Raw genomic sequence first — 26,022 nt, forward strand, 5'->3', positions numbered from 1 at the left:
AAACATTGTTGCAAAATTATTTTGCTCATATAGAATATGAGCCGGGAAGGAGGTGGAGGGGGAGGGAATGGGGGTGGAGGAGGAGGGGGGCAACAGTGGGTGGTTGGCTCATCAGGGGGTGCCTGGGGCGGAGGAGGTGGCCCCGGAGCGGGTTATCTTAGTGCCCCTGAGATGACAGGGGGTGGCAATGGTGGCAATAATAGGTAGGCAACAATATTATATTAGGGTATGCAAAATCTCAATAGAGGAGTTAATTCAGGTTTATGAAACGGGTTTACCCCCCCTGGAATCTTTACTTAAAGGTGTGACGGTTATTACTTTTTAAAATTGTTGGACAGGATGATGCTAAACCAATATTTTGGTGTGAAATGTAAAAAATTAAAATCTCATTGTAAAAACCAAGGACTTTGAACCTAGTAATATGTTCAGCTATCTACAATCTGTCCAAATTATATTTGAACCTCATTAATATATTTCCAAATCTATTTGTCTACCTTTCTATGAAGCAAAAATTTGTACAGCTGAATCAAAATAGAAGTTCTATATTTTCAATTTGATATCAATATATCTCTCTCTCTCATGCTCACATGTCTATCTATGTCTAAGTCTATTTATCAATAAAGTTAATAATATGTATCCATTTATTAAGATACAGTAGCGGATATACAAGTGGTCCAGAAGGAATGTACAGAACACATCACAATAGAATTGGATCAGGTTTGCATCACTATTGTAGTGATAATGTCACTGTGCTTAAGTGATGACACGCATAATATATCCAGATTGGGGATAGGACAAAACTAGATTAATCTAGAAAAAATTAAAGCAATTTAGGTAGGGCAAAATGGATTATCATAAATAAGAAAGGGCTCAAAGAAAAATATTTAACATCAGGTTATCTTTTGTAATGGTGTCATGAATAGTCTGTAATTTGTGATAAAAACTTCTTAAAATTTTTATTATCTAGGGGATGATCAGTATCACTATTATGTCCAGCAGCCGCCTGGTGGAGGCAGGCCTGGCAGCTTCTATGCACCTGGACACCAGCAGTTCCTTCCTGGCCCTCCAGGTACTCTTTAAATATATTTTTGAGAGGGGGGGGGGGATTTTTTTTAGAAAAGAGGGGGGGGAAATGTGGTGACTCGTGCCACGACATACCAGCAATTTTATTTTGGGTGCTACTCCCTTAGTTTTAGAGATAATTGGATGAAATCTTTTGGGCTGGGTCAGTAATTACCCCAACTATTGGTATCTTTCAAAAAAACGGCGGCGGGACCGCCGCTCCCGCCGCCGTTTTCCGCCGCCACCAAAAAAAAATTTTTTTTTGCATTTCTCGCCGAATTAGGCAATTTGGAATCATTTGAGACCATGTTATTTTTTTCAAAAATTTTTCCCCTTACAAGCAACCCTGCGGGGGGACTTTTTTCAAATTCTCGTTTATCAAGGTATATCTTAAATATAGTACTTCTCCTGTGATTTTGAAGATATTGAAACAAAATCTTTTTAGGTTGGTAAGTAAAAAATATTTGAATTAAGAAAACGGCGGCGGGACAGGCGGGACCGACGCTTCCGCCGTCCACCGCCGTTTTCCGCCGCCAACAAAAAAAAATTTGTCATTTTTTTTCAAATTCTCGTATATCAAGGTATATCTTAAATTCAGTACTTCTCCTGTGCTTTTGAAGATATTGGAACAAAATCTTTTTTGATGGGTCAGTAATAAATATTTGAATAAAAAACGGCGGCGGTACCACCGCTCCAACCGTTTTCCGCCGCCAATTTTTTTTTGCATTTCTCACCGAATTAGGCAATTTGGAATCATTTGAGACTTAGTCATTTTTTTCAAATTCTCTATCATATTATAAATATCTTAAATTCAAGGATTCTCCTTTGCTTTTAAAGATATTGGAAGTGGCGGAAAACGGCGTAGGACGGCGGGAGCGGCGGTCCCGCCGCTGTTTTCCGCAGCCGTACCTCTGCCATTCGTTACTGACCTACCTAAAAATATTTTGTTTCAATATCTTTTAAATCACAGGAGTACCTACCACTGAATTTAAGATATACCTTAATGTACAAAAATTGTACATTTAAAAAAAAATGACTAAGTCCCCCCGCAGGGCTGCTTATAAGGCGAAAAAATTCTGAAAAAAATAACATGGTCTCAAATGATTCCAAATTGCCTAATTCGGCGAGAAATGCAAAAAAAAAATTTTTTTGTTGGCGGCGGAAAACGGCGGCGGGAAGTCTTAAATGCGGGGGGCAGGGCTGCTTGTAAGGGGAAAAAATAACATGGTCTCAAATGATAACAAATTGCCTAATTCGGCGAGAAATGCAAAAAAAAAAAATTTTTTGTTGGCGGCGGAAGCGGCGGTCCCGCCAGTCCCGCCGCCGTTTTCTTAATTCAAATATTTTTTACTTACCAACCTAAAAATATTTTGTTTCAATATCTTCAAAATCACAGGAGAAGTACTGTATTTAAGATATACCTTAATATACGAGAATTTGAAAAAAGCTGCTTATAAGGGGAAAAATTTTTGAAAAAAATAACATGGTCTCAAATGATTCCAAATTTCCTAATTTGGCGAGAAATGCAAAAAAAAATTTTTTGGTGGCGGCGGAAAACGGCGGCGGGCGGCGGGAGCGGCGGTCCCGCCGCCGTTTTTTTTGAAAGATACCAATAGTTGGGGTAATTACTGACCCAGCCCAAAAGATTTCATCCAATTATCTCTAAAACTAAGGGAGTAGCACCCAAAATAAAATTGCTGGTATGTCGTGGCACGAGTCACCACATTCCCCCCCCCCCCCCTTTGCTGAAATGAAATCGAGGTAAAATAGTGTAGGTTTTACAAATATGAAGAAAAATCCGCAAAATAAGTTAATTAATGAAACTTCGTTTTTTTGCGTGAATACACAGAAACTTTAATTTCAGGCTTAATTTGAACCAACCCTCTTCTTATTATTCAGCGATTGGTCATGTTTACAAATAGGATTCCGCACGCTATTGCAATTTTTATAGAAGAGACAGAAGAATAATGAAAATGCTTATATATAAAGTTTACAACAATCTGTAACATTATATTCTACAGCTTGTATATAAAAATCTTTTAAGGTTACAACAATGGAGGTTACCAGCCGCATTACCAACCAGTAGGGCCGCCAGGTCCGGGCTATGTCGCGTACAGCCAAGAGTCGGGGATTGGCCGCAGTCAGGTATAATATTCTCTTGTTGTTACCACGTAGTTTTTAAACAAAAAACTAAAAGTCAAAAAATTTTAATAAAAAAATAAGTTTGTCTCGAATGATTACAAATTGTCTGATTTTGCGAGAAAAGGCGATCAAATTTGGCGGAAAACAGCAGTTTTTCGGCGAGAGCGGCGGTTCCCGCCATTTCTTCACAGTTCCATATTGTACCTCATAAAAGCTAACGTCATGTCAATTAAAAAGTGTCACACCCGCCCTCCCCTTTTTTATCCGCAAGCAAAGATAAAGGAGAAATATGATTTTTTTTAGCTGATAATAAAGATAGATGGTTTAATTTTAGTTACAGCTCGTCTGCTGAATGTGACATTAATAGCTTAATAGAATAACTTTAAGATAAAAGTTATACTGTATTTCTTAAAAGTAATTTTCTGATTGCATCTTATATACCTATGGCTTTTTTTTCCTTACATAAAGCTAAAAAGAAAAGTTTTTGAATTGTTGTGTAAGAAAATATATTTTTTGTACTTACTGATCATATCCTACAAAAAATACCTTACCTGCCATTTTAAATTTAATTATGTTCTTCACGGAACCATACTATTTAATTTAGGAGAGTCGAACTCTGGACCCAGCCGGACGCAATGGTGACTATATGAGAAACCTAGAGGCCCAGCGGGCTGCAGAGTGCCTACTGAGCACTAGTGCTGGCAGCAGCGCTGGTAACAGTCATTCAAGCATTCCGGACCAGGTATACAAACATGGATATCATTGATATAATACTATCCTTATTATATATGCGTCTGTTGCCTTGTGAGAGATACTGATTGATAAAAAAATGATAAATGGAAATGGAAATTACTTGATAAATAAAAAGGCATAACTCATTGATTCATGATTTACGAATTGCATCTAAACTTATAATTATATTATATATATCCGAGTATTTTTGAACCAATCCTAATGATACTGAATCTAGGTGTATGGGCAGTCCTACCAAGAAGGTGGAAATATTTACCAGGACTCGAACCAGCAACGTCCCCCTCACCCGCAACAAGTCAGGTAAATTAATCAGGGAGACGGAAGGGTTTCAGAATGATTTTTTCAGTATTACTTCGAAACCGATTAATATCCGGTGGATTAGAACCGGTTCTCAGCCATACTGAAATATGACGTATAGCAGTGTATTATATCCAGTTTTGTACGAATATAAGAATATTATACAATCATAAGATTAAAACCATTTTTTTTAGCCCGGGCCTTCGGCATCTCGGGTTATAAACTGGTTTTAATCTTAGAATTGTACATTTTTATTTTCGCGGAAAGCTTTTAATAATACGATGCGATAAATTACTATAACTATGTTCTTGGTTTTAACATTTGTGTACCATGGTTTTCTGACAAAATAACTAGTGCACTATAGTGTAAGGTTGTTATTTGATTTTTCTGTGCTAATTTGGACTAGATTTGCCCATAGATGGAGCTATTTCAATTAGGTAGTGAGGGGATAGGTAACCTACATTTTTAAATATCCTAAAAACCTTTCCTGACTTATACAAAACTTCCCTGAAAATTGTTATTTATCAGATATTACTTGATATTCATACATACTAGGAGAAAGATAAACATCATATTACTTAATAATATATGATTTATTTCTGTTTTAGATTTCAACCTCAGCCTTATTATGCCCATCTGCAGCATAGGACAATCTACAGTGGGGCTCATTCTTTTCCTGTCGTTATGACAGGTATACTAATAAAGAGGCAGTTAACTAGACAGTTAGACAGTCACAGATGATGAATTGAGAGAGAAAGAGATAATTTAACAGATAGCTAAGATAGAGAAACATACAGTTGAAAAGATAGCAAGATAGAGAGACATTTAGTTTAACAGATAGCTAGATAGAGAAACATATAAAGGAACAGTTATCTACATAGATAAATATATAGCTTTACATATAGCTAGAAAGAGAGACAGATAATTTATCAGTTAGATGGACAGGTTGTCAGACAAAGAGACAGAGAGGCAGATAGTCAAAATAAATAGACAGATGGACAGGAACAGATAGATAGACAGATGATAAAGGGGGAGGTAGGTTGTGCTATCCCCCTTAGCAGTGAGATAGTTAGTCCGACAAAGGAACAGATTGGTTAGAGAGACAGATAAAGTAGAAAAAAAGTATGCAAAGTGTACATATAGTGGAGTAAAAAACACATATTAAAGTAAATGTTATTTACGAAGACAGAAAGGTAGCCAATGCCATACTTATTTATGAGAAATTTCTTACAGCTAATCAAATTGACATATTTCACTAAGAAAGAGAGATGTGTGTAAAAATGATTATGCACATCTAAGCCTGAACAAAAACTTATGATTTAGATGACCTTGTGTCTGGGACAAGGCCCAATGGAAAGATGTCTCCTGTCAGAAGAACTTTTCTTCTGCTCTGCACTTTTGATTTGGTCTTTCTATCCTTCCTTTGGCTCATTGCCATCCTTGTCACAGGTTAGCAGTCAGTTATTGATTGATTGATTTTTTAGTGATTTATTTTGATTGATTATTCAATATTTATTCATGATAGGTAATAGGTATATGATATGTTTTATTATGCTTTAATAATTTTATTTATGCTCTTGTTTATTTTATTTACTTCAATGATTTAAATTTTGATAAAGCTTTTAGTTACAAAATTAAAATGCACTTTTTATGACTATATTATGACTTTTCATTAACAAAATAAATTAAATTGTTTTTGATACCAGGCAATGATCTGCGAATGGAATTCTATGCCCAAGTTATCAAATATTCTATCCATTCATCTATGTTTGATTGTATACTAGTCTCTCTTACGAGGTAATTGTTTCATTGATTTACAATATGTTTCATAGTTCTTATTATACCTATTATATATTTGGTTTTACTGTTTACATTATTCAAATATATTTTACTAGGTATACATAACTCATTGTATCATTTTAATAATTTTCTTTTCTTCTTTTTTTTCTCTTGATGTAATCGTTAATCTTTGCATTATTCTAACATCGCATATGACCTATTCTTAGGATTTTTTATATCCATTCTCAAAAATAAAAATCAGATTCCGTAGGAATCGAAACCAACCATTACACCTTGTTCACTTAAGTACACGATATGATTATTATTAGGGTATTCTTGTCCTTTTTTGGACTTTTCTTTGGTTTTTTTTTGGATTTTTTGGATTGGACCAAGTGTTATCGCGAAATTTGCCGTTATCCTGTAATTATTGGTGTGGAGATGTCCTTAAAACCCGGACAAAACTCCACTCTATAATGAAAATAATTTGATATAAAGGAAACTGTCTATTTGGAGCTGAAAAGGGATCTCAACGGGAATAGCGACTCCTTATGGAGGTTTTGGTTCCTTAATTGTTCCGAATTCACGCTTGGAGAAGTTGCAACTGATAGTAGGAGGATGTCTGAAATACACAGCAAGATATTGTTTCATTGTTAAGATTATTATTTATTTGCACATATAACATTGTATCGGCTTGGCAAGCGTCAAAGTACACCAGTGGCTCCACAACCCTTAAAGGGTTATGCCAACTATCTGGTACAATGTTGCATGGAATTTTTATTGTAAAATATTGTCTCCATTCAATTTAAACTGGCCTGGTAACTAGGTGGAGATGAAGTTCGGCCAATTCCATGCTAGGTACTTAATAATTGTTATTATGTATATTATTATCTAACCTGCACCAAACACAACAAACCAGATGAATCAAACAAATCAAGCATAGTAACATAATTTATAATATATATCTAATAAAATATGTTGTACCTTTGAGGAAAATAAATCTTATCTTATCTTATCTTATCTTAACATTTTAAAGTATCCATATTATTTTAGTGTACTCATTGTTTCATTTTAATATTTTATATTTTATTATTTTAGTGTATTCATTGTATTATTATAATATTTTATATTTTTCTTTGTCCTAATTAATTATATTGTAGGTTTACTCTTTGCATAATTTTCTATGCCCTGCTTGACATATCTCATTGGTGGGTTGTAGTTGTAACAACAGTGGGTACTGTTGGCTTTCTTGTTCCAAAGGTCAGTATTGCCTCTCCCTCTTACTTCAGAGTACTTTTAATACAGCTATAACTCTATAGCTAGGGTTTTCAATTAGATGATTGAAAGTACTCAGGCAAAATTGTTGTGGGTGGCCCGCAGGAGTTAAGTGCATTTTACCTAATCTAACCTAATTATAAAAGAGGGAAGTCATTTTCTAGTAAATCCCGTAAAGGTGTGTGTTATAAGGCCTAAAAATAGTAGTAGAACGATAAGGTGCTCTATATATTTGTATTCCCTATTGAATAGAACAATAGGGAAATTTTTTTTTTTTTTGATAACCATACCTGGAATATCCTAAAAAAATATGAAATTTCTATCAAACGCTTTGTTTGGCTCAAACTGACAAAAATTTAAAAAAATTATAATAATAATGTTTTCTATAGGTAGAATGGCTTCTTCCTTTATTTAATGGTATAGATTGTTCTTAACCTTTACCTTGTACCTATAGAAAACATTATTATTATAATTATATTTTTTTTAAATTTTTGTCAGTTTGAGCCAAACAAAGCGTTTGATAGAAATTTCTTATTTTTTTAAGATATTCCAGGTACAGTTATCAAAAAAAAAAAAAAAAAAAAATTCCCTATTGTTCTATTCAATAGGGAATACAAATATATAGAGCACCTTATCGTTCTACTACTATTTTTAGGCCTTATAACACACACCTTTAAGGGATTTACTAGAAAATGACTTCCCTCTTTTTAGATATTTTCCATTTAGAAAGGACTAGGCATATGTACCAAGTTTCAAAATTCTAGCTTAATATTAAGACCTTTTTCCTCATGGTTTACGATGGAAATTGCGCATCCTTTTTAGCCCATCTATCTATCTACCTAACCATCTATTTAGGTGTCTCAGGGAAAATTATACCATGAATAAAATCTGTTATGCCAGCCTATATCTTTATTTATTTATCTAAATATTTATACATCTATTTAACTATCTATATTCTTTAGTATACATCATATCTCTATCCATCTATCCATCCATATATCTATCTAGGTGTTTGAATATGAGTGGCATTATGATCCAATAACCTATGATGTCAGCCTATCTATTTATCTAACTATCCATCTATCTTCTTATCTATCTAGGTGTTTGAGTATGAGTGGCATCATGATCTAATAACCTATGATGTCAGCCTATCTATTTATCTAACTATCCATCTATCTTCTTATCTATCTAGGTGTTTGAGTATGAGTGGCATCATGATCCAATAACCTATGATGTCAGCCTTGTCCTGCTCTCCTTCATAATTGCATGGGGCGAGGCTTGGTTCTTTGATTTCAGACTTGTGCCTCTGGAAACTAAGGTGAGGATAATCCCCCCCCCCCCCATCCAAAAAAAAACCAAATAAATTAACAACTCCCGTGATATTAATTTATTCTATACTAGCGGCTACGCCCAAGAGGCCTCTAGTGTCACTTTAGATGTTTTTAGTAGCGAAGCTACTCTATAATTCAAAATGTACGTCCGTCCGTCTGTCTGAGACAAAGTGGGGAAAACGTGATTTTCTCGGCTCCTATAAAAGATAGACAGCTGAAATTTTTAGTGAAGATTCCCTTGACATATCCGCATCTAATCTATACATTGTTTTGTCCATCTGTTTGTTAATTGGGGTGCTAGATCGATTCCTAGATTTTTTATTTACGTAATTTTCTCGACTCCTTTTCAAGACAGACGACTAAAATTTTGAGGTATAAAGTAAATTTGCATCCTACATATCATTACTAAGTTTCATTAAAATTTATATTGATGGGGGTGCTAGATCGATTCCTAGTTTTTCAAGTTTTCATGATTATCTCATCTCCTGTTCAAGATAAACGGCTGGAATTTTTAGGGATTAATTAAGTCAACATTCTACACATTTCTATAAAGTTTTTTTTAAAGATATGATTATTGGTTGGGTTGCTAGATCGATTCCTAGTTTTTCAAGTTTTCATGATTTTTATTGACTCCTGTTCAAAATAAACAGCTGGAATTTTTAGGAATTAAATAAGTCAACATTATACATATTTTCACCAAGTTTAAGAAAGACTTGCTATTGGTTGGGGTGCTAGATCAATTCCTTTTAATTTTACGTTTTGTTTCTTAGCTTAATGCTTCAAAAGATATTATACATTTTAAAAGGTTTCGTGATTTATTTCATTTAAGTCTTTTTAACATACTCAAAGGACTATTTTTTCCTGATGTCTATCAATAAATTTTGAGCTTCGCTACTTATGGATGTTGTCATCCTTGTTTTTTAAGTAATATGTTGCGTTCAAGTCTCTACGTAAAAAATCTATTTTTTGTGATTTCTCTTTGGAGGGTGGTGGTACCCTCCACCCAAAATAGTTGTAAACCTTTCCGGGACATATGTGAAGCTACCCTGTTAAGGAGAACCCGATCGGTTCAGCGGTTAGCGAGATCCTTTGGTACAGACAGATAGACAGACAAACAAACAAACAGACAGACATCCTATTACTTTATTATAAGGATAGCTCTAATTGTTGATTTTGTGGATGCTAGTATATATCTATAGATTTCAAACAATACATCAAGGTATTATCTGGAAAGCGTAGCAACTATCTAATCTATAGTGTCGTTAAGTTTATCCTATTATATAAAGTAGTAAGATATTTTTTTCTGTAGCTTTAGAGCTTATTAATTATTGAACTGTTGGGCTCTCATTTGTAGGTAAGCCTTACACGTGTCCTGTTGATGGGTTAATGATTCTTTTTTTTCAGATTTTAAGTCTTTCAGCTATTTTTCTAGTCCTTAGATGCCAGGAGTGTAGCCACTAGTCCTTATACTAAAGTAACAGGATGTCTGTGTGTCTGTCTGTCTGTGTGTCTGTCTGTGTGTACCGAAGGATCTCGCTAACCGCTGAACCGATCGGGTTCTCCTTAACAGGGTAGATTCTCATATGTCCTGGGAAGGTTTTTAACTATTTTGGGGGAGGGTACTACCACCCTCCCAAGAAAAATGACAAAAAAATTGAAATTTTAAAAAAATTATGGGAGACTTCAACGTCAAATAAAGAGATATCGTACGTAGAAACTTTAACAAACAAAAACATTTAAAGTGCCACTAGAGGCCTCTAGGGGCGTAGCCGCTAGTTAATAATAAAGTATTAGCTTTTTAATATGAAATGTCTATAATAGGGTTGGGCCGGATATCCGGCCATTTTCAATATCCGGCCGGATACCGGATATTGAAACTATCCGGCCGGATATCCGGCAATATAAACTTTTATATTTTACAACAAAAATCTCATTTTTTTTTAAATTTTAAATGGCTTTAATTTTCTTATTATTGAAGCTAGTAGAACAATTTTTTCTGAATATTTCTATCTTTATATAAATTTTATATTAGAAATCTAAAAACATAAATTTTGGCGGTGGCAGCAGTACTTGGCAGCTGCCAGCTGCAAACCGACGGTTGGCAGGTAAACGGCAACGGATTTTATGAAATTGTAATAAGTCATGAAAACATATAAAAAAGCCTAAGTTTAAAATTTGAAATCTTCAAGTAAAAATATGCGGTCCCAAGAACCGTTTAAAGATTTCTGGAGACCTGGAGGATTATACCTGGAACCTGAAATCGACTTGAACACCTATATTACATATGAGGATGTACGACTATGGGATATTTTAGTATTAGATAACATAAAATGCTTTGTTTAAGTAAAAAAATATTTTTACTTTTTATCTGAATGACCTTACCAGAATTGCTGGTATCCTGTGCCCGCCAGGAAGGAGGTATAAAAAAAATTTCAACTCTCAGTTATGTGTCATACCCATATTTCGAAAGTCACTCAGTTATAGCCCTCTACCTTTTATACACAGAAAATGGGATAGAAAAAATCAGAGGGGGGGGGGGGAGGCATTCAACGCCACCTCCCCGCCCATCCTCCAACCGTTAGGGATTGATATTACAGATTGAGAGTAGTAATAGTTAATTAGATTTATTTGCTAAGCTTTTTTGTCTGTAGCGAAGGATCTCGATAACCGCTAAACCGATATGGTTCTCCTTTAGAGTGAAGCTTCTTATAGTGGTGGTTTTAGGCTGTTTAATTTTTATAAAAAAGTCGTTGTAAGGTTTTAAGTTATTTTTCTGCACTTTCATGTCCCTTCTAATTTCCCTAGATACTAGGGACGCAGCCGCTAGTATAATATAAAACACCAGTTTATGAAGAAAATATTTTTGCAGGTGTAGTCCCTTTCATGGCAACGCCCCTTAAGGAGCGATTATTCACATTTTCACAGTAGCCTATCTCCTATTTCTAGCCCCTCGCGGGGGACTCTAAACTTGCGGGGCCAATTGCCTAACCCTGCAGGGAAATCACCTTACCAATAATAACCTAACCTAAAATAACCTATTAAAAGCAATTTAAAAAATACAACGAATCGCCCCTTAAGGTGCGTTGCCACGAAAGGGACTATAACCTTTTTTGATACTTTAATATGTAGTAATTTGGCCGGCTATCCGGCCGGATATCCGGTCATTTATCCGGATATCCGGTCAACGCCGGATATCCGGCCGGATACCGGATATCCGGCATTTGAAATTATCCGGTTTCCGGCCAAAAAAATATCCGGCCCAACCCTAGTCTATAATATATTTTTGTAATATTGATTCAGTTGACGATAAGGAATGATGTTACATGATGTTACATGATGATACATGATGATACATAGCATCTTTATAGTTTCTGTAATTTGCTAATTTCACATTATATGAAAGTCAAAGAGGACTATCCACGAACAAGAGCACGTGTTTCTAAGTACCTTCCAGCATTGATCCTAAATATTTTCTTTCAGAATATAATAGGTCACCATTAATAATTAATATATTGACAAGAAAATTTATGTTTCACCACTTCAAGTTAAAGAAAAGTAAAAAAATGTTCAGGTTTTTTATTCAAAATTCTATCAAACGTTTTGTTGAGTTCGGGGTGTCTTTAATTGTCCATGTTGTCAAATGATAAAAATTAAAAAAAGTTAAAAGCACATTTACTATATCTCATATGTATGATTAGATTAATGCTAGTGTGGATTAATTTACAATCTATATAACACGAGTATTCGCATATGTATCATCAAATATTCATTTTATTAAAAGAATTAGCTTCATAAAAGTTTTCAAAATCAATTAAAATACCTAAAAAAATATGGTGAAACATAAATTTTCTCGTCAATACATTAATGATATATGGTGACCTATTATATTCTGAAAGAAAATACTTAGGATCAATGCTGGAAGGTACTTAGAATCATGTGCTCTCGTTCGTGGATAGTCCCCTTTTGTATTATTATGTTTTTCCATAGTTAAAATATCCTTTAATGTTTGTTTGTTGGATTGTATCGTTTGTTGAGTTTTACTTTTACAGATTATGTCATCCTTGTTCAGCTTAAAGAATAATGGTGAAAGCCAAACAATAAGGATTGCTTGTTTCTTTTACACACATTACTTTAATATCAAACAGGTTTTTTCATGTTGAAAAAGAATCAAACATCAGTTGGTTGATAAAGGGGGGAGGCGGATGTGCCATTTTTGAAACCAGAAGTAAAACGCGCATGATCTCAGCCCATAAAAGAGTTACAGCTATAAAATTCAGCACAACAGTTGCTTTTGTGGTGAACAATATGGATCTGTGAAGAAACGGCGTTGGAACCGCCGTTTCCCGCCAAAATTTTTTTTGTCTTTTTTCGCCAAATTAGACAGTTCTCAATCATCTGAGATAAACTTTTTTTCATAAAAATATCCCTTATATTTTCACGTGACACTTGTAATATTTCAAAAATATCAATAAAAAGTGTCAAGTGAAAATATAAGGGAAATTTTTATGAAAAAAAGTTCATCTCAAATGATTAAAAATGGTCTATTATGGCGAGAAAAGGCAAAAAATAAATTTGACGACAAGATCATGCGCGTTTTATTTTTGGTTACAAAAAGTGGCACATCCGCCCCCCTTCCACCCTTTATAAGCCCTTGGACTAAAAGTTAAAAAGAAATATGTTAAAATTATTGGTAGATAAGTTTAGATACTTTTACTTTGTTAGCAATCGTGATTCAATCAGAACACCAAAAAGTTTTTTGGCTAACTAATGGTAGAATTTTTGTTAAACTTAGGAGGTCAGTATCATTAACAGTCTTGAAGTTGTTAAAAATTGGTCACACTGCTTCTATGATAGATGTGCGACTTTAATATTTGAGTAGGGGAAATGCCTTGGCCCAAACAAGTGCAACTCATTTTCATGCACTGTTAGGACTTTTCAACAAAAACTGTACTAATAAAGGTTTGGTTGTCTGTAGGACGTTTGACCGTAAAATCATACACTTCATTAGCAAGATTTTGTCCAGTGAGGTTATTCAAAAATGCTATTGATTACCAGACCATTGTCCTTTACCCCTTCCTCTGCAATTAAATGGGATCTACTGCAGTTCACGGTAAAATGTTCCTGGTAACGAATATCTCCAAAAATGTTTAAACTTTAAAGGCTGCTCACGGTCAAATGGTGCAACGTATTGATTTTGCTTGCATAGATGTTAAACCGACAAAAGAAGGCCTACAAAGGGGGGGGTTTTTAATGCAACCATCTCGTAATCAGTGATTAAATGGTACTTAGAATTCGAATTTCGATCTGAAATTTTGCATGAGTAATCCTTGGTAGGTCTATTTTCCCTAAATCGAACAAAAAGCTGGAAAAGTAGCGGCTGGCGGCTGGCAGCTCAGCCGTTTAGCCGTTTTTTGACTATTTTCAGGGCAAATTCATCATTAATTACGTAGGAATCAACTTTTAAAAACTTATTTTTGGTTTTATTCATGGTAAATGATAGCAATAACCATTTTTTAAATTTCTAGTACCAGCTGCTAAACGGCTAGAACCGGCTGAAAACGGCTGGGAGCTGCAAAGAGTATGAAGGGTAGATATGGCTTGTGACGTGTCTAGGGGTAGGTTTTTATGGCTGCTGAGCTCAAAAATACTTCCAAAAATAGTGGCCGCCCATCCATATGGCAGCTGGGTAACAGCTGCAGCTCAGCTGGGAGCGGCCAAGAGTAGAATGAGTAGATAGGGCTTGTGACGTGTCTAGGGGTAGATTTCTATGGGTGCTGAGCTCAAAAATACTACCAAAAATAATGGCAGCCCATCCATATGGCAGCTGGGTAACAGCTGCAGCTCAGCTGGGAGCGGACAGGAGTAGAATGAGTAGAATGAGTACATAGGGCTTGTGACGTGTCTAGGGGTAGGTTTTTATGGGTGCTGAGCTCAAAAATACTACCAAAAATAGTGCAGCTCATCCATATGGCAGCTGGGTAACAGCTGCAGCTCAGCTGGGAGTGGCCAAGAGTAGAATGAGTACATAGGGCTTGTGACATGTCTAGGGTTAGGTTATTATGGGTGCTGAGCTCAAAAATGCTACCTAAAATAGTGGCAGCCCATCCATATGGCAGCTGGGTAACAGCTGCAGCTTAGCTGTGAGACCAAGAGTAAAATGAGTACATAGGGCGTGTGACGTGTCTAGAGGTAGGTTTTTATGGGTGCTGACCACAAAAATACTACCAAAAATAGTGGCGGCCAATCCATATGGCAGCTGGGTAACAGCTGTAGCTCAGCTGGGAGTGGCCAAGAGTAGAATGAGAAGATAGGGCTTGTGATGTGTCTAGGGGTAGGCTAAGCTCAAAATTACTACCAAAAATAGTGGTGGTCCATCCATATGGTTGCTGGGTAACAGGGGTAGGTCTGAGCTCAAAAATACTACCAAAAATAGTGGCGGCCCATCCATATTGCAGCTTGGTAACAGCTGCAGCTCAGCTGGGAGCAGCCAAGAGTAAAATGAGTACATAGGGCTTGTGACGTGTGAAGAATATCACAAAATTTATTATTTCAGTAGAATTAAACTTCTCCCAATTAACATTATAACTTCATTTCATGGACATATTACCTACTAGTAACAGTTTTTTAATTTCTAGATTTCACTGAAAACTACCAATAACGTCTGAAAACAGTTATCAACAGCCAACATATATATGTTGTAGATATAGCATGTAACATTTCTAGGAGTAGGTTTTTAACTTTTTATGGGGGTGTTGAGCTCAAAAATACTACCAATAATAGTTGGGGCTCATCCATATGGTCACTGGGTAACAGCTACAGCTGAGCAGCAGCCGTTACCTTGATGCCATATGGATGGGCATTTCTATTTTTGGGGAGTATTAATAAGCTTGGCACCTATAAAAATTTACCCCACACATCACAAGCTTTGTCTTAAACTTTTACCTTTATCTGTTGGTAACTGTTCTCAGCCAATTTCAGCTGTTTAACAACTAAATCAATACTGAAATATTCAATATTTGGTTATCCTTCAATAGTCCCAAAAAGTGCTTATAGCTTAAACAACAGCCTACTGCACAGCTGCAGCTGTTAATCCCGCAACCATATGGATGAGCATCCACTATTTTTGGTGGTTTTTTTGAGCTTAACACCCATTTAATTCTACCCCTTGACACGTCACAAGCCCTATGTACCCATTTTACCCTTGGCTGCTTCCAGTTGAGCTGCAGCTGTTACAAAGCTGCAATATGGATGGGCCGCCACTATTTTTGGTAGTATTTTTGAGCTCAGACCTACCCCTGTTACCCAGCAACCATATGGATGGACCACCACTATTTTTGGTAGTAAATTAGAGCTCAGCATTCATAAAAACCTACCCCTAGACACATCAAAAGCCCTATCTTCTCATTCTACCCTTGGCCACTCCCAGCTAAGGTGCAGCTGTTACCCGGCTGCCATATGGATGGGCCGCCTCTATTTTTGGTAGTTTTTTTGAGCTTAGCACCCATAAAAACCTACCCCTAGACACATCACAATCCCTATCTACTCATTATACTCTTGGCCGCTCCCAGCTGAGCTGCAGCTGTTACCCAGCTGCCATATGGAAGGCCATTACTAATTTTGGTAGCATTTTTGAGCTCAGCACCCATAAAAACCTACCCCTAGACACGTCACAAGCCCTATGTACTCATTCTATTCTTGGCCGCTTTCAGCTGAGCTGCAGCTGTTACCCAGCTGCCATATGGATGGGCCGCCATTATTTTTGGTAGTATTTTTGAGCTCAGCACCCATAAAAACCTAACCCTAGACACGTCACACGCCCTATCTACTCATTCTACTCTTGGCCGCTCCCAGCTGAGCTGCAGCTGTTACCCAGCTGCCATATGGATGGGCGGCCACTATTTTTGGTAGTATTTTTGAGCTCAGCAGCCACAAAAACCTACCCCTAGATACGTCACAAGACATATCTACCCTTCATAATCTTGGCAGCTCCCAGCCGTTTTCAGCCGATTCTAGCCGTTTAGCAGCTGGTACTAGAAATTTTTAAAATGGTTATAGCTATCATTTACCATGAATTAAACCCAAAATATGTTTTTAAAAGTTGATTCCCACGTAATTAATGATGAATTTGCCCTGAAATTGGCAAAAAAACGGCTAAACGGCTGAGCTGCCAGCCGCCAGCCGTTACTTTTCCAACTTTTTGTTCGATTTAGGGAAAATAGACCTACCAAGGATTACTCATGAAAAATTTCAGATCGAAATTCGAATTCTAAGTGCCATTTAATCACTGATTACGAGATGGTTGCATTAAAAACCCCCCCCTTATTTGGAATATTAATTAATAAAAATGCAAAGTTATCTCGCAGTGCACATAAATGCGTGAAAAAAAACTTATTTTACGTGTTTTTTCTTCAGTGAAGCTTTCTCTTTGCATAATTGGATATTGGATATTTCAGATTATTTGTAGGCCTACTTCTGTGGGCTTGATATATACGTTCAGCCGCTTGGCAGCTATCAGACTATAAAATTCATATATTTTTGGAGAAATACGTTACCAGGAACATTTTATCGTGAACTGCAGTAAATCCCATTTTCTTTATAAATGTTATGTAAACCTAAATATCTCTCAAGGCATATGTGAAAAGAAAGGCCAAGAAACAAAGAATTTCAAATCAATTATATAATTTAAACAGTTAAATTCTGACCATTCAATGGTCACTTATTATTTTAGAAAACAATTGAAGTTGTGAATTTTTTTTCAGTGATTTATTACAAACCAAATTAAGATGTATTATTTAAAATTAATAGATGTAGTCGACTCTTCTAAATATGATTTTGTATTTGATAGAGTAAGTAAAAGTTTTTTTCCTAAGGTTCTTTTTTTCTTCATTAAATAAAGAATAATTTCTTCTATAAGTAGTAGTGCAGCAATGAAAAGATGGGTTATTGAATTTTATATTTTGTGAAGATGGTCCATGTGGTTTTAAGCAAATTATGTTTAATAATCATGTAAAAAATGTTATCAAAAAAGCGTAAAAGAATTTTTATCAGATATATCCGTTACTGATTGACGGATATTACAGACGGATCGACCATATATTGTCGAAAAGCGTCGTTTCAAAAATGATTATTTTAGGCCAAAGAAATTTGGGAGAGTCACGGAATCCATCACGAGGATGAAAGAACCCCCCTTATACCCCCCCAACAAGGGGGTATGCTACAGAGATATATAGAGGGCAGTACTTTATATGAAGGTAAGCTAATTCTCCTTAAACCCTCTTTACTCCCCCCCCCCCTCTACAAGGGGGTATGCTACAGAGATATATAGAGGGCAGTACTTTATATGAAGGTAAGCTAATTCTCCTTAAATCCTCTTTACTCCCCCCCCCCCTCTACAAGGGGGTATGCTACAGAGATATATAGAGGGCAGTACTTTATATGAAGGTAAGCTAATTCTCCTTAAATCCTCTTTACTCCCCCCCCCCCCTCTACAAGGGGGTATGCTACAGAGATATATAGAGGGCAGTACTTTATATGAAGGTAAGCTAATTCTCCTTAAATCCTCTTTACTCCCCCCCCCCCCCTCTACAAGGGGGTATGATACAGAGATATATAGAGGGCAGTACTTTATATGAAGGTAATCTAATTCTCCTTAAACCCTCTTACCCCCCCCCCCTCTACAAGGGGGTATGATACAGAGATATATAGAGGGCAGTACTTTATATGAAGGTAAGCTAATTCTTCTTAAACCCTCTCATAAGGGTGAGAAATATTTTGCAATTATCTAAGGAATAAAGTAGTAACATAAAAATTGTTTAGTATATTTTGTTTTGTTTATGTCTATTATATTCTAAGTTATGTTTAATTCCATTGTTTTTATACCTTTTCATGAAGGGAATTAGCCTTTTTTCAATTAAAATTTCATATTTTTTATTAAGTACTACCTATTCTTGTTGAAAATAAATTTTTATTTCAGGTTCTGTTGCAAATTTTTATTCCCCAATGGAGAGTTTAGAAAATTCTGAAGATGAGGGGGAGGGGGAAGATGGAGAAATATCTGAACAATCTGGCATCAGAATACCTAGAAGGCAAGTTTCTATCTTATTTTCTATCTTGATACCCAGATATCAAGTATTATTCATCTTTCTGAATCATGGAAAGAAAACAAAGTATTGGGTTATTTTAGGTTAGGTAAACCTTAATGATTGCCCGCAGGGTTAGGAAATTGGCCCCGTATGGTTAGAGCTTCCCGCAGGGGCTATAAATAGGAGAAAAGCTGCTGTAAAATTAAATATGACGAAACCAGCTACTTCGTTTTCTTATCATGATCTTAAAGACCTCTCTCAGGGATCTAACTATAACATTATTTTTAGATTTAAGAGAAGAAAAACAAAACCTTTCTCCGACCAAGAGAAACATTTCAAGAAACTTGCAGAAAATATGCTTCAAGATGCTTGGATAAATCTTAATTCACAAGAAGGTAGAGAGATAGAAAGATAGATAAATAGGCAAAAAGAAAGATAGATAAATAGGCAAAAAGAAAGATGATAGACAAGATGTATGAATATTAGAGTAAAACACTAGAGTTAGAAATAAATCAACCAATAGAGTTGGGATTATTAATATTCCGAATACGCCATTAAAATAATGGATTCTGGATTCCAAAACTGGACGGATTTTGGATTCGAATTAGGATTGCCAACCATAATTATAAGAGTAAACTAGCCCCAAGATCCCGGAGGCACGGACTAACAAAACTGGTTTTAATATTATAATTGTTCATTTTTATATTAGTAGAAAACTGGATATAATATAATACGATACGTTACATTATTTTTCAGAATGGCCCACAACTGGTTCTATCTAATCCAAAGGATATTATTCGGTTTCGAAGCCATACTGGAAATATCTTTTTTATTTAGGTTGGAAGTTGGAGAAAAGTTTAGATAATGGTGATTCCGTCCAAGTTAAAGTTATCAGTAAAAAGAAAGTTTTCAAATTAACAGTAAGTACACGTTTTGTATTATTTATATATGCTCAAAACCGGTTTTTGTCTGGCGAAAATGTATCTGATTTGGAGTCATAATGGAAGAGTTATTTCTCGAATCGTATTATAAACATCTTTCTGCGGATATAAAATGTGCAATTTAAAGATTAAAACCATTTTTTTAGCCCCGAGATGCCGAAGGCATGGGCTTTAAAAACTTTAATCTTTATATTCGTAGAAAACTGGATATAATACGGTACTAGACATATTTTTTTCGTGTGGATGACTAATCCACTGGATATTAATCGGTTTCGAATGAATACGAGAAATGGCATTCTGTTCAATATTAAAATTCCATTCGACATCCTTTTTATTTAGGGATTTGTCGATATATCTGGTAGTTTGTTGCTGGAGGACTTGTTCTACAGGATGGAGGGGATGCCAGTGTGGAACCCAACTGTCACAGATTGTAAAATAATCCAGGTATCTTGGCTGCTATTAAAGATAGGTAGATAGAAATTAAATAAAATCTTCTCACCCCTTCTCCTTTTTTCTATATACTTTCATATATACTCTCACTCGGAAATGGGAAATTGTATTTCCTTGGATGATAAAATAGCTGTCTGAAATTTCTTCAGTGAAAAAATATTTCATCCTAAAAATTATCGTAGTCATTGATTTCTATCAGCTGCTATATGAAACAGTCATTTAAACTTTCTTGTGAAGTTTCCTGTAGTATGCTCTAGTTTTAGATTAATGTAAAACATTAATACATTTTAGCTTAAAGTAAATTATACTGTTATCAAAGTTAATTTACCTATCAATTTAAGTATGAAAGAGCCTTTTAATTGATGAAAAACCTATTATTTTATGATATTTGATATATTTTTAGCTATAAATGTTCATAAGAAGCACGTGAGAAACTTTCTACCTATTGTATATAGACTTTAAAATAAGTATGAAAGAGCCGTCCAATTGATTTAAAATATTTGTATATTTTAGCCTATAGATGAGTATACAGATGTCTCATATCAAGTGGCTGCAGAGGCTGCTGGAGGAGTTGTTTCTACCAGGTATATACATACACACAATACAATTACAAATACATACAGACAGACACTCACAGATCTGTAGTAAATAGAAGATGTAAGGCATACAAATAAACACACACAATCTGAATCCATTTATATGGATTTAATTCTCTGAAGTTAGGGTTTATATGCACTCATATACATAAATCAATTTATCCATTTCGTTATGCCATTTAGAAAACAAAAATTCAAGTGTTTTTGTATTTGTTCTAAGTGATATTTAGATCTACATTAGAAGCGCTCTCAATATTTGTCAATGTAAGTTTGTCTGACTATCTAATTTATAAAACTTCGCTTTTAAGAAAACTGACATTCTTGTTATTTAGAGATTTTGTTAATCTTCGCCACTGGAGTTTAATAAATGGAACTTTTGTGAGTGCGGCCTGTTCAGTGGAACATCCAGCTATGCCACCACAGCCTAAGAAAGTCAGGTACACACTGATAGACAGACTGACAACAGCATGGCCTGTTCGGTTAAATAGACATTTAGATAGAAGGACTACCTAAAAGATAGACAGACAAACTGTACAACAGATAGATTAACAGACTACACGGTAATAAAGAATTGACTAACATCTATAGATTAAATAGATACAAACATATCACCTCTATGGAATCACCGTTTAGGGTAATGATATTTGCTCAATAGATTAAATTGACTAACATTGTAGGAATATTGATGATGAGTTTAATCTTCAGGTTTGTGCGAAAAAAATAACTTTGCAAAAATATACCTGATATTACTTTAGATCAATTTCATTTCTAAAATTATTTTGTTTAAGGGGAGAGAATGGTCCAACTTGTTATGCCTTGAGCCCTGTTGAGGGGGATCCGGAGAAATGTCTCTTCAGATGGCTTCTAGATACGGATCTTAAGGTTGGTTCTTCATTTTTGAAAGACAGAAATTAATAAAAAAAAGGACTAGTTGAAAGACGGACAGACTAATATACAACACAGATACATAGAAAAATGTATTTTCAAATGGCTTCTAGATACTTATCATAAGGTTGGTGCTGCTTTTCAGATAGACAGGCAAATATATAGAGGAGTGTCTCATGATCAGATAGCCTCTGGATACTGATGTTAAGAGATATACTGCTTTTCAAATAATCAAAAAGACAAAGACCCTTAAGACCAAAGAAATTAAGTATTTAATAGTAATTTCTTTATTATAAACCTCTATTCTAAGTTTCTTTCTTTATTTTAAAGTTTTTTTTCTTTTTTAATATGTCTATTTAGGTAATTTAGTCTATTTCTAAGTATGTTTTTCAACTTTCCCTGATGTATTGTGTACATCTATCCATCTATGTATCAATTCTATCTATTTTAGGGTTGGATCCCTCAATCAATAATAGACAAAGCTTTGTCAGGAACACAACTGGAATTTCTACAACTTCTTCGTCAGAGGGCAAAAGTTTTACTTAGGTGAGTATTAAGGGAGGAGGGGATGTGTAATAATTTTTTTAAACGGGAGGGGTATTAAGTTTTAATTTTTAAAAGTAAACGTAGGAAGTTTAATCACTTGACAACCCCATAAGATTATTTAAGTCGAAAGTTTGGCTTAGGTCTTTGTCCATTGATCAGATTTTTAGAACAAAGCCTACAGGTTCTGATTTTATGATTTAAATTAAAACGACATTCTGGTCATTATTATTTTGATTTTTGCTTATTCTAGACTTAAGTTATCTAGAATAATCATACTTCTGAACTGTTCTGTAGGAATATTATTTTATTTGTTATGAACCGTTTTGTAGATATATTATTGTAAAGGGAACTATCCACGAACAAGAGCAAGTGATTCTTAGCACCTTCCAGCAGTGATTCTAATGTTTTTTTGGTGAATATACTAGGGTTATGTTTAATATCGTTATATCGACTAAAAACAAATAAGTTTCACCATGGTTTTCTATCAATAAAACTTTGAAATGTTTGATATTTTTGACGAAATATCATCAAATATTTTTTTTGAGTTCAAACTGCTATGAAACAAAAGTATGAAATATGTTAATTTAGAAAAAGGGCTGGTAACTTGTAATATTGTAAACAGTTTTAATTGTGTACTTTCGCATTTTATAGCATTTGATCATGTTTTGGCAAATTATTCTATTTGAACTTTTGAACTCAACAAAACATTAGGTAGTATTGATTAGTGTTATAATTTTTTTAACAGAATTTTTTCTATTGTTTCAGTTCTGAAGAGACTGCTAGTTCAATTGGTAGTTGTGTGGACCCTGTAGAGACAGAAGAATAGTCACAAGTGCCTATAGAGTAGCTGTGCTACAAATAATACCAACTCTATAAAAATTTATCAACGCCTGATAAAGAGCCGGCTTGAAAGATTTTATATACTCATATTTATAATTTTTTCTACTCTACAAGAGAACAGTAAAAAATTGATAGCTTTAGAGATATTTTATGACAAGTCTGAATTACGGAGGAAGGTATTTGTCAGTAACTTAAAAGGCTACTTACGAACGTTTAGACGTTTAGCCGCAATAAGACTTTAAGTTTGACTTCTTAAACTGACTTGATCCTATTTTTAAAATAATTTTTAGTACAACATGAAATCTGGTCTTGAAATTAAATTTTTTAAAGTATCGCAACTACACTATTATTAGATTATGTCCGTACGTATCTCTGATATAGAAAGTGACGGAAATTTACTCACGCATTTTCAAAAATTATAATGATCGTAAAATCCAAAGAGTTGGTTGTCTGCTATGGACTGTATGTAGGTCATGAGGTCATGGACCTAGACTACAGCTTAGAGTTGATAAAACGTCATATAAAAAAAGATTGACAAAACATAAATTGTTTGAAATTAACTGATATTTTTCATTTGAAATATTGTTAGCAAGTTATCGTTGCTGCTATATTTATGGATTTATTATCCTTGTTAATGTTTATAAATAGACAACAACCATAAATTTATTTTTTTCTAGTGATGTTTTGTCGACTGCAGTTTTGAAAGCAAATATTTTCTAAATTTACGGTTGGCTTACATCATTTTTTTCACAATGTACCTCTTAAGATTCATTTTTTAGCAAGATTACGAAAATATTTGTTTGTTCAAGTTTGTCTGATATTTAGAGCTTTGCTTTGTGAATGTTGTCATCCTTGTTTGAAACTCATTTTATGTTTAATAAAACTATTTATTTTAAGCATTTATCAAAAATCTCATTTTAATCAAACAAAAAGTGGGATGGGCAGAAAAATGTATTATGGCAGACCCGATAAGATTCTTTTGGGGGGAAAGGGAATGGGATGGACTGCTTCTAAACCCTTAGGACATAAGATATACCTTTTAAATCGCCTCACTCCTCACTTGCTAATAACTTTTTCTGCTCATCTTCCGTTTTTACTATTTCTATTTTTTATTTGATTTTAGTTGTTTGATATACTGTGTATTGAAGTAGTTAAATAGTAAAGGAAGGAAAAAATTCTGTAGATATCATGTTACGTATTTAAGGTATAAAGAATGTGCAAAAAATATCTCAGAATGAAAAGGAAATATTTTAAGGCTTAGTAGACATAGATATTCGAATTCTTATGCGTTCTGAAAGTATTTTATATTTCCTTTTTGCCTTGATTAAGATATATCTTCAATGATCATCCCTTCCTTTTATTTTGATTTTCAGTGATTTTTGTCGGTAGACTTGTTCATGTGATATAATGTGTTTTTCCATTCTTGATTTTGTATATCTATAATAATTTGCATCAAATGTTCATTTATTATTTTTTTTTGCTCATTTACCATTTCAAATTTTACATACGTACTCCTCCAGGAAACTAAAGTTTGAAAGCAGTGGGAAAACTCAGAGAAAGAGAGCGGACAATGGGCTGTTTATTACACTAGTCACAAAGTGTTATAATAACGTTTTCTTATTCGTTGGCTCAACAACTTTGGGGACTTGTACTGAATTTTGATTGCTTGATTTATTAGGTTTTATTAGTATTCAAATGTTTTAACCACTAATTTTTATCTGCAGAAGGGGTAATTTTGTGTCTCATCATTAAGGATGTACTTCAAGTTATTGGCAATAGTTTTATCCCTTTAGATCCTTGAACTAGAGCTAGTGGTCTAAGCACCTTTCATTAATAAATCTCAAGCACTAGTTTTCTAAATTCAGTAATTTCTGTTAAATAGTTTTACAACCACGGTTTTAATAAAAAATAATAAAACAATAAGCGATTTATGTAAGAAGGACATCAAATGTTTTGTTATGTTCCAAGTGCATTAAAGTTGTAACCTCTTTATTAAACCAAACAATGGACGATAAATTGTTATACATACTAAATAATAATTAACCCCCTCTGTAGATTATTGGTTGTAAAGTTTGGAGACTTTCAATTTTGAACAAACTAATAAAAATTAAATTAAAGTACCTAAATTTTTTAAGTCTACGAATAAGATAATGGCGTAAAAAAAACTTAGGTTCTAAGTGTAGATTACAGTCCAATGTCCCCATTGTAAAATTATCATTTAAGCTTTTGTTTATCTACCATGCCCCAATTAAGGTTATTTATTCTTTTCAAACTTTAGTTCCTAAAACAGAATTAAATGGGTTACCATGGATAAAAAGCCTTTAATGTTTAAAGCGGCTTCGACTGCTGATTGTCCAATAAAATTATGTTTTATAACTAGCTATAATTTGTACTATTTGTGATGAATAAAACATTTTTTCATATTTTTAAATGTAGAATAATCAAATAAATGAATAAATTAGTTTTGTATTTATTTATTTTGTGACATATTTTTTTAGATCCCTCTATATATTTGAGAAAAGTGTTAATATCAAATAACAATGTTGTTTGTTTTTCCCCAGTTTTATTCTTATTATTTTCTTGTTTTTATCAAAATAATTGATAACAAGTAGCACAGCATCTTTATAACTAGGGTCGGTTGTCAGTTTACCCAATCTTGCTTGTTGTTGTTGTTGTTGTTGTTCTTGATATGCATAATTATATGGTAAAACGCCCTTTAGACAACCATCCCTTTGATTGCACGACTTTTGTTAGGAAGTCGTAACTGTATGGTAATAAGTTGAGCTGCTTTGGCCAAGGCATTACACATACTCTTACCATTTATGTTGCGCACCTGACATAGCAACAGTAGAAACAATCAGTAAATTTCTAAAGCTATGCCCTGGTGTTGGGCCGAGATTCGTAACTATCATCTTTCTGACAGTCGCGGGTAATTTGAAAACCTTAAGATTCAATGCAAAAATTAAGTGCTAAAAATTTGCTTTAGAAAACCTTTATTTTTTTTCTCTTTCGATACCTAATCTAAAGTAGTTATCATGGTTCTTAA

At 34.4% G+C, this 26,022-nt stretch overlaps 1 protein-coding gene across 10 annotated transcripts; it reads left to right on the forward strand.

The window, feature by feature from the left end:
• Positions 1-21: 21 nt before the first annotated feature.
• On the forward strand, positions 22-25,438 carry LOC145326441 (stAR-related lipid transfer protein 3-like). Of its 10 annotated transcripts, none has more exons than XR_013881917.1 (23): positions 22-203; positions 650-717; positions 968-1,069; positions 3,107-3,207; positions 3,809-3,946; positions 4,175-4,257; positions 4,863-4,945; positions 5,578-5,703; positions 5,961-6,051; positions 7,191-7,290; positions 8,498-8,623; positions 17,770-17,887; positions 18,610-18,721; positions 19,007-19,113; positions 19,556-19,638; positions 19,999-20,103; positions 20,623-20,693; positions 21,038-21,142; positions 21,494-21,587; positions 22,042-22,136; positions 22,902-24,180; positions 24,306-24,484; positions 25,255-25,438. XR_013881917.1 is itself a non-coding variant. In XM_080169792.1 (21 exons), exons 1-21 carry the CDS (start codon positions 37-39, stop codon positions 22,960-22,962), a joined length of 2,136 nt encoding a protein of 711 aa, XP_080025918.1. In that variant the 5' UTR covers positions 22-36; the 3' UTR covers positions 22,963-25,438. The 10 variants fall into 10 exon arrangements, 1 of the variants encoding a protein (XP_080025918.1); XR_013881916.1 differs by having other exon boundaries at positions 22,902-23,927; positions 24,100-24,180; positions 24,306-25,438; XR_013881911.1 differs by having other exon boundaries at positions 22,902-24,516.
• Positions 25,439-26,022: the final 584 nt, after the last annotated feature.

This window comes from Acartia tonsa, chromosome 8, assembly GCF_053477335.1.
Source record: "Acartia tonsa isolate MP-2025a chromosome 8, ASM5347733v1, whole genome shotgun sequence".
Classification (NCBI taxonomy): Eukaryota; Metazoa; Arthropoda; class Copepoda; order Calanoida; family Acartiidae; genus Acartia; species Acartia tonsa.